This window comes from Ruditapes philippinarum, unplaced genomic scaffold (assembly GCF_026571515.1).
Source record: "Ruditapes philippinarum isolate M1 unplaced genomic scaffold, ASM2657151v2 ctg24947_1_1_1_1, whole genome shotgun sequence".
Classification (NCBI taxonomy): Eukaryota; Metazoa; Mollusca; class Bivalvia; order Venerida; family Veneridae; genus Ruditapes; species Ruditapes philippinarum.
Genome location: NW_026853896.1, coordinates 9759 through 20026, shown reverse-complemented (window position 1 = coordinate 20026; position 10268 = coordinate 9759). Strand labels below are relative to the sequence as shown.

The 10268-nt window shown below is 32.7% G+C and overlaps 1 protein-coding gene across 1 annotated transcript; it reads right to left on the bottom strand.

Annotated features, from left to right (window-relative positions):
• Positions 1 to 220: 220 nt before the first annotated feature.
• LOC132738270 (signal recognition particle subunit SRP68-like) lies at positions 221 to 2687 on the bottom strand (the record flags this gene model as incomplete). The annotated part of the gene is made up of 4 exons (XM_060725736.1): positions 2654 to 2687; positions 1712 to 1832; positions 927 to 1122; positions 221 to 303 (listed from the first exon to the last, which is right to left on the bottom strand). Coding segments are annotated over exons 1-4 (434 nt in total), but the record flags the coding sequence as incomplete, so codon positions are not given.
• Between the last annotated feature and the right edge of the window lie 7581 nt (positions 2688 to 10268).

The following is a 10268-nucleotide window of genomic DNA, read 5'->3' as shown; positions in this document are numbered from 1 at the left end:
ATGGACTTGTGCCAATCATCTTAGATAATCACAGGAAACAAGTGTGTGAAAGTTTCAATCCATTCCCTTCAGTAGTTATGGAGATACACCAGCTTACATACAAAAACTTAACCACAGGGACGCCGACGCCGACAAATGGGTGACTGCATTAGCTCGATTATTCTACGAATAGTCGAGCTAAAAATAACCACACATATAGTGTGTAATTGGCGTAACTTACTTGACACTGCCATAACTTTCTATAGCTGGCTTCCATTTCTCAAGTTCAAACTCTAAACTACCTCTCATATAATGCCTATAAGCCTGAAAATAATATACATCATTTATCAACCTATAAGTCTCTCAATTCTGTAAGGATTATCATGTATATTCTTTATTGTCTGTTTATTATTTTACTGTAAACAATACAAATCAAATTCAAGCAGCATGCATCCCTATTTATGCTTATTTTCATAACAGTTTGGAAATGTTTAAGAAAAAATAATATTGTGTGAATAAAGAAAGTAATTTACACATTACAAATGGCACTTACAAACCACATACATTTACAGAATAGAGGTCAAATTTTCACACAGTAAAATATTGGGATATATACTGCAAAATCAATCAAACATTACATGTAAATTATTATTTGAATATTTTATAATTTTTTTTACTTTTCTTAAAACATTAAATCATTTTTCACAAGTTAATTTACTAAAAAATATTTTGGCTAGTCTGGAGGCATACAACTTTTAAGCTTTTAACTTGTCATCAATAAAGGAAAAGATTACTTACATCTTAAATGAAACCATACAAATTTGAATGATTTTCTTCTGGTTAAGAAACAACCGATGCAATTATGTAGTTATGATGTGAATATTGTTAGTTCCCTGAACCTTTTTTCAGCCTGTATTATATAAAACATTATTTCAAATCTTTCTTACCTGACTTTCTAGTTTAGTTCTTGCATCACATTTGTCATGTTCACATAATGTATACAGTTCCTCAGCGTAAACAACTGCTTTCTTCAGTTTGGAGATCATATGGAAGCGCTTACGAGGTTCTGTGTTTGCTTCCGACTTTAACTGCATGGCATAAGACCACGCTCTTTCAGCAGAAAACAGAGGCAGATGCACATATCTAAATGAAAACAGTTCAGTGATACTGAATTAAATGACTATGACTGCATATTTTTGAAATTATTTTTTCTAACTATATTTTGAATTTGTTCCTATCATTTTTGAATTTGTTCCAGCCATTTAAGTAAGGAGACGGCAAATATTATGAATACAACACTGTCAAATATCAATTAAAAAGAAATATCAATGTTGCTAGGAAACCTTGGAATATATACAGTGTTTTTTTTCTTTATATAACTACTACCCTAAAACGGTACTGTTCCAAATAGAAAATAGACATTAAAATTCCCAATTTCCAATGTTTAAATTCCCAAAATGGCTTTTCAAAATTTCCACAAGGCCAAAAGATTTCTCTGAAATCATTTAAATCCAACATATTCATATAAATCAACACTCATTAGTTCTATCTGGACAGTGGAAGCTGTTAGCTATCTTTATTCATGATGACTATCTTATTTGTAGCTGAAAAAAATGCATAATTTTTTTTTTTCCTCAATTTAAGTCAATATAACGCATTTTTCCCCAAATCAGTCTTGGTAACCGGCACCATTCCCAAGGTAAGAAAAAAAACACTGATATAGTTTAATTACCTGACATCTTTGATTGCATCCATATTATTTTCTTGGGATTTAACTCTTTTCTTTATCACCCTTGTGAAAGTGTAGGAGACTTTTCGTATTTTCTTTTGATGCGCTAGAACAGTAAAAACCCCTGAAAACAAATAGGTGAAATACATAAATAAGATTAAGAACACAAAGCTATCAGTGAAGGTAACAAATATACTTCAAGATGTTTAAACAGTTTAACAGGGGGGGTTGTCTTTATGTTTTTTGTATTTTGCATGTAAGTTCTTGGCATTCTGTTGTCATCCTTCTTCCCCATACAGCCAACCATTAACACCTTTTACTGTTATTATATCACTCTTTATAGATGTACTTCTTTTATTTAGTTTTTGTTTCGTTTTTCTTTGAATTTATGTTCCTATTTTTCCTTTTTAAAAGGGAAACCACTTAGGTTTCTTGACATGATGGGACTGGAAGAATTTTTTTTTGAGATAAATGATTCAATTTGATATAGGTTTCTAGACTTGTAACTTAGTTGCAAACTTTCAGAGATCATTCGCTCTCTGTTTTTCCTAGAATATTTATTCTTATGTCCCAGCTGATCTATGTAAGAAATTTAAATTTTATGTTTTAGTCCTTCGGACTTCAGTGGAGTTCCTTCAAACACAAACATGTACTTGAAAAAATATTTATACTGTTGAAAATCTGCTCGAATTCAAATGCATGCCATAATTCAAAGAAACTTGTTAGCATCCACTTGTGTTTATACAAACTGCTGGTGCCAAAATTCTATGACTTTACCATTATACTAATTGATTTTTCATAATACAGACTAACAGTACCAGTAGAATTGGTATGAGCTGGTACATGCAAGTCTCCAATATGGTGCAAACAACATTCCTGTCTGTGATATTTAATGTTATTTCAATTCTTTTCAAATACATACTTTAAGGTTTTACTTTAACTTACCTGTATCTCTGGAAGTCTCCATGTCGAAGCCCATGTTGCTGTTGTGCTTCCTTAATAATCTGTTTTAAAACTGGGGAAAGAAAAAATTGATATACACATGTTAAACAAAAATAATCACCCAGATGCTAAAATAAATATCTTACAAGTGAATGTAGATTCAACTTTACTTTAAAAAAATCTCTTTTTCATGGTTTGAAACAGCTTGCAAAATTAAGTGAATTTTTTGAAATTGTGAGTGTTTATATTGTTTCACTCATACATTTTTGCAAGTCATTTTCATTAAAAAGAAAGAGCCACCTTTTATGTGGCAAGGCATGGCAGGATCTGTGTAATTTCTAAAGACTACATGTAAGCTAGTAGTATATATAAGCTATTAGTAATATGATGGGAGACCTCGGTTCTTTCATTTAATCAGGAATGACCCACATACTTTAATGTCAAGTCCCCCAATTTAAGTTTGTGACTGACCGCGATAGTGCTTTTGCAATCGAAAAAACATCTGCATCATTAAAAGAAATGTTCAATGCCCGTTTAAAAGTGATCAAGGACCCCTGTTCCACGTTCGAAACTTTTTGCTAATTTTATGTTTGCTACATCAAATTCTACTGTATTAAAGAGTCTTCATAAACAAAAAAGATACCAGATAAATGTAACATTTTAACAACTTATTACACTGTAATCATAAAATTAAGAAAACAACACAATGAAAAAAAAAATCAATTTATAAACAATATATACATTAACTGTCTCATCTTCACAATCACTCTTCAATGTTTAAAACTGATTGTTTTTCTTTAAATAAGTGTAAACATCAATGTAGAAACAAAACAAGATGCTGACCCATTGAAAAAAAACCAGCCTAACAGGTGTCTCACTAGGATTTTCAAAATAGGAGTTCTGAGACTCCCAAGCCATAAAAGGTACGAGTTCCCAAATAATGTTGACTATGGTAAGCCATCTTTGCTGCATTTATGCAATTGATGTATATGATGAATAAACAGAATAAGGGTGAGGGAGTCAGAAATTGAACAGAGAAAAAAAGCTTATTTAGGAAAATGGTTATACTCCCAAATTGGAAAACACTGTATCATAAAAAAGTGATTGAAAAGATCTTATATATAATTTACCCTACATCTTCAGACAATTATGCCTGTTTTCTTCCTGATTCACTCCAAACCCCCCCCCCCCCCCCCCCCCAGTATGTGATACTGGCAAATATCTCCATCTCAACTAATGTAAGCAATACCTTAAGTAATTTTAATTCATAAAAACTACATTTTAAGTGTTATAAAACACATTTTAACAAAACATAGGTTCATTTGGGTTACCTTTTTTTTAATTATAAAAAGCGGCATCACGAAAATATGTGACAAATGAGATTTTGTCTGTTTCCTGCAAAAGACATTCTAGTTGTTGTTGATTTTGATACTATATCAGATTAAATATTTTTTTATTATTTTAAAGATTGTTATTCATCAGCTTTTTCAAGATGTATCATAAAACAAAAATTAAAAATTTTTTAATTTACGGCAAAATTTCCCGTTGATGGTGTAAATTTTTGAAGAGACTGGATATTTAAAAATTTCTTTGAGTCACCGGAAACTTATTATCAAACAGCTCATTGACATTTTTAGCTTTTTGAAAATTTATTAACTTGACGGTAACAAAGTATTTTTCGGACAACTTGATTTTTATTCAGCCATGACTGATAGCTGACAGATTTTTGCACAGACTGACATTAATAGCACCCTAAAAACAACCTGTTAATCCATTATCACATATGCTGATTGACCACCGCTGTGTATTAATTAATTGTGGAGGCCGATTCTGCAAGTGCTACACGAATGATTGGAAAAATTAAGCACCACAGTGACTTTTATGGCACAGCGGTCAGATTGATTTAGAAATTAAGGCACAGCGGGAGATGTATTACATCTATATTATCCATAGAAATGATAAAAAATGTTTCAGTTTATTACTCTTTTTTTTGTTCCCATGAAGAAAAAACTTTGATCGTCAAACACCAACCAAAGTGCTTGGTAAAGCAAATGAGCGAGTCTGATATGAATTACTTGAATGTTTACATTTTAATTTCGCTGTCAAGTAGCTAGCATCCTAATGTACATGACTTTTAGGTTAAAACATTTTTAAACTAAAAATTTTGGCAGAATATTTCATCAAAATACAGATCCGCTATTGGCTATGATCTACTATTGGATAACTGTTGAGTAACTCACTGTATTTATTATTGTTTTAGGTTATTTAATTAGAAGTGGCTAGCTGTAAGGGGACAAATGTGTGTTCTTGGTTAAAATACTTGTTTAAAGACACAAAATATCATATGCATTTTCAACTTTCAAGTAATTTTGAAAATTTGAAATGTGCTGTACGGCTGGACAATACAGTGTATCCTTGCTAGCCGTATGTGACTCACGTATGGCTAGAATTTTTGGCCGTATGGCTAGCCACTTCCTACATGTATTTATTTTAAAAATACTGTAGTCTGTATGGCTAGGCAGGCTATCCTCAACACAGTCTGCAAAATTAGCAGTTGTCCTTTTGCCCAGACAACCATTTTTTGGTCTGGACATCCAATTTTTAAAAGGGACAAGTAAAAATTTGCTGACAGTATTTATCAAAATGTCAACAAATAGTGAAAAATGCAAAATATCAAATACAATAAGTTTGCTTACATTTATGACTGTTCTCACTGAAAATAAGTTTGCACATTTGATAAATAATTCCTTGGAGATGTTCTGATGAAAATATTCGGGCAACCAGTTTACTTTGGACAACCAGATTTTCTTGAATTGGTTGCCTTAATGACAACAATTTTTAAACCCTAATTTCACAGACCGTCAACAGTGTGTATAGGCTAGTCATATGTGACTCACATATAGCTAGAAATTTTTGCCAGCAATTCGGGCCCTTACAGCTAGCCACAGTCAAAAATATATATGTACAGCTATCCTCAACAGTACATACAGGCTAGCCATATGTGACTCACATACGTCTACAACTTTTGTCTAGCAGTGCAGGCCCATAGAGGGCCATACGTCTTGGCACTTCATTTTCACTGACTTTTGAAATTACATCAAAATTATGCAAATTGAAACCAAAACAGCAAAAGAGTTGCTTTAAAAAGACACTATTTGATGCACCATAAAAATTTACATATAAGCCGTTGTATATTATGCTTATTGCTACATCATTAACCCGTTTGGCGACACCAAAAGGGGACAATGCATTAAATTATCTAAAAACTAGCCGGTAAAAATCCATATGGGCAAAAAAAGTCCAGTAAGTAAAGGTAAATTACAAGTATTAAAACAAGTTTTATCACATAAAGCCATCGGATTGTTCAACATTTGTATTTATTTAATTACCTTCTATTGTGAATATGTTTGTCTCCGCTGTATTTTCGTTATTTTCGCTGGATTTTTGCGTTTCATCGCCACACATGTCTTCCTCAGCCGCCATTTTGATTGACACGACTCACGGTGATCGTTTTCATACAAAGAGCGTGTGAAATCTTTATAGGCATGAATACTCTAAATTACCTTGTTCAGACAGAGATAACGGAGATAGGCAACTTCCTAACCAGTTAAAATATCACGCGTTCCTGCTAAACTTAAAACTTGTAGCAAGTAAAACTTATTAACCTGATATCAAAATCAGGAAAATAATACATTTTCGTCTATGGCTGCAGGTAAAAATATTTACAGTTCCCATTTAAATAAATAATACATCAATTTTTAAAGAGAACTACTTAATAATTTTGTTAAAAACTATTCATAAAACGAAAGAACTGGCTCAGTGGGTATGTTCTGCTATGTTTTTCTAAGTGAAAGGCATGGAAAGTTACCAATATTTTAACTAAAAGATTTACCTTTCAAATGGTATATATATTAAAGGATCAAATGTACATTCATTAAGTTTTATTTGCTACAAAATGCCGAATTTTTCACTTTTTGATAGGCATGAGTGACATTTCAATTCCAGAGTATATAGGAGCTGCTTATCTCTGTTATCTATGTTTCTGTAAAAATCGACTTAATTATTCTCAATTATCCAATTATCTACTGTATACATCAAGTATTTTTCTTAGTTGTAATAGAGACTGCTATCATTACATAAGTCTGAATGTAAGATGTAGTTACATGGCAAAAAAGTCAAGGTTGGTAGAAAATAGCACAGACACTTAGGGTGTGGAGCTTAAAACGCCTTTAAAATCCAAATAAAATGTATATTTGTCAATCTGATCATATAATTATATCAACAAAAATTAATATAAGCTAGCCGTTTTGAAAAAAATTCAAATTTCAACGTAATTACAGTAATATTATTTTGTAGAAAACATGGCAATTATACATGTAACTTATTTCATGTAAAGCAATATTTATTATACCTGAGCATTATTTATCGTATCTGAGACCACTATTAAACACCCACATACAAACACGCACACACACACAACCCCCCCCCCCCCCCCCCCCCCCAAAAAAAAAAGAAGATAAAATAAGAGAAAAAACAACAACAAACGATCTATGAGCACGCTATGAAGAATGCATATAAAAGTTTTAAATTGCTAAAAATACAAGATTAAAAAAAATATTTTGGAACAAACAGAAACAGTTATTGGTGTGTTAGTTATTTAAGAAATAATATATCCTAAACTGTGATTTTATTGCTCAATAACATCACTGTTTGGAGTTCGGATGCGGGGAATTATATCACGAGGGCGTAGCCCGAGTGATATAAAGATGCGCATCCGAACGACAAACAGTGATGTTATCAAGCAATAAAATCATCGATTTGGATATATTATTTCGATTCTAACACGACATCAACAAATAAATGCTACCGTACATGATAATTAGCTAAATTGCGTCTGATTTGTTTCCGTACTTATTGTCAGCGCGTCACATTTTAAGTGGTTACGTCACGTGTATAATGATTACGTCACATGTCTAAATATAGAACGTCAAACAGTGATTTTATTGCATAATAACACACACTTTCGGTTCTTCTATGTTCAATAGGGAAAAATTCGGGTCGTGTTAGAATTCGACGCTAAATGTTGTTTAACACAGATGTTAATAATCATGGAGCTTATTATAAGCATGTATATCTATAAAGGATAAAACAATATTAGAAATCTTCGACCATTCGGGAATTATTTTGCTTGAAAATTAATGCGCCTGTCATTTGACCAACAATACGCAGTGATTTCCCCTGAATTTTTTCGTCGTTAGTGTACATATAAAGGGAAGTAACCGCTTCAAAAAAGCGACCTACTTTCGGCATTAGCAATCAACAGCATCAGACTCTGAAATTTCGCTACCATTATTTGTTTGGGTCGTCAGACCAAACAAATAAAAACTATTACAATAAGCTATGAAAAAATGCCATATTGTTTCCAATTTTACGTGTCGTCTGCTAGAGAGATGTCATACCTGTAAAAAAAATGGAATAGTACATGTACATCTCGGAGGGAAAATACAATGTCGCCGTACATAATAAAAACACATAAATTGTATCTAAAATGAGTTATGTAATACTTTTATTGTCTGTATACAGCATATTAAAATTAGTTAGTATTAAATACTATATTAGCTGTGTTTAAAAATATTCTAGCTCCGTGATTGAATTATATTTTAGAAATTAAAAAAAAAACTTGATTGAATCTCGCTGCAAAAGGATCCGTCAATAATTATTTCATATCCCGTTGTTTGCTTGTCGTCTGCAATTATTTTGATCGTCTGCTACTGCTGGCATATAGGTTGTCGCGTGCTCGTCTTCAAGCCAACTGGATTAGGCGATCTGCTTGATGGTTTCTCGTTTGTAGTGAGCAAATGTTTTTGCTTAGGTTTTAAGTATTCAAAAGAGATACGTCTGTCTATGCTGAAAGCGTAAACTTGATCGCGTACTTGTGATACAAAGGTTTAATGTGGAATAATGCCAAATGAATCTTTCAATGTCAACAGACAGTATACAGGAAGTAAACGGTATCCATAACAATTGTCGTCTGCTGATTTTTTTTTGTATTTCTCCATGATGGATTTGTGCTGTTTGGAAACGTTTCTGCAGGTGAGTTAACATTATTGTTTGAACATTTGACAGGCACGGAAATATAAAGTTTATAGATTAAGTCTATCCAGTGCATGAAAGGATGTATTCCTTTAAATTGGCGTTCGTGAATGCACGTGCATAGTGGCTCTTGAATATCTTACATGCAGATGTCTCTCTTTTATGATCATTGACATGTCTTTTGTAACTATATGTCACAACTCGGGCTTAAATTTGACACATTCAAATGGTTTCGGATCTGGACATGTCAATGCATTGCTAGCAGTTGAAATACTGGCGAAAATTGTCGTTTGTTTTTTTGGCGTAGCATATCATCATGCGCTAAAGATATTGTTTGAATATATTCTTGCAGGTGACTTCTGCTGGAAACATGTAAGCCATATCCAATAATGGCACGTTTCCGGCTTTTACATTTAATAGTTGCTGGTCTAACACCAAAAACTGTAAAACCCCTCGCGTTGCACACCATCATGACCATCTCCCCTTTCGGAATATTTGATGTAGACTTTCGGTTTTTCTACATGTCTAAGGAAAGCGTCTACACTGTTGCAAAACTCGTAATATGAACGGATTCGTTTCACCGCATGCTTTCTAGCTTTTTAATTAACTTAACAAGTTATCTACCTTACGTGCCATGTTTCCTTATCGACTCTTACGGATTTCTTTATAATTAATTTCCCTTTCCTCTTCGGCCCGACGCTCCAGCTTTCTGTTTTTCTTTCTAGAACGCTGGCATACTAGTAGGTTACAATGCCGTGATACGAAGCATCAATTTCCGTTCCTTGATCAGCATCAACATCTGATTTATTAACATCTTTGTCATGACCGTCTCCAACGCCATCACTGTGTTTGAAATGACAAAAGATTTCACTGTTGTCCTGACAATCAATGACTGGTATAGCAATTCTGAGATTAGAAGAAAATTGATTTTCATTTTTAGAAAATTACTTTGCAGAAAGATATTACTTGATTCGTTGAAATTAATTAAGATACATAAACGGAGTAAAACATTAATTTGAAAATCGATTTCGTTAAGCCTGTTGCATTAAATAGAGCTACATGTCCACTATAATACTCTCAAACATCTTTGTTTTGTTTTTTTAAACAAATATTTCGTATATACCTTTTCTACAATTTAAAGACAACATTTCCGTCTTCGCTTTTAAATAGCTGAAATCTGAATCAAATATTTTCTAATATTCCGCTGTTAAAAAGCAGCTGTCTTTGTGGGTAATGTCAGAGACATATAAATACATGTATTTTAACGTCTCTGGTAATGTATAGCGTATTGAAAACCACGGAGCTAACGTCTTTTTTACGCTAACTTGACGCTATGCAAGGGCGACACTTTTGTAAATGTTTCTTGTGTGTTGCGCATGAGTATCGAGAACGTAATTTTAAGTCATACAAAAAGTTTAACTCATTAATGCAGCATAAAATAATTTGTAAGAGGATGCATTGTAATGTGTAGGAGAAGGCACGGTTAAACAGAACTTAAGTATCTGAAATTTAACTTGAAAGTAAA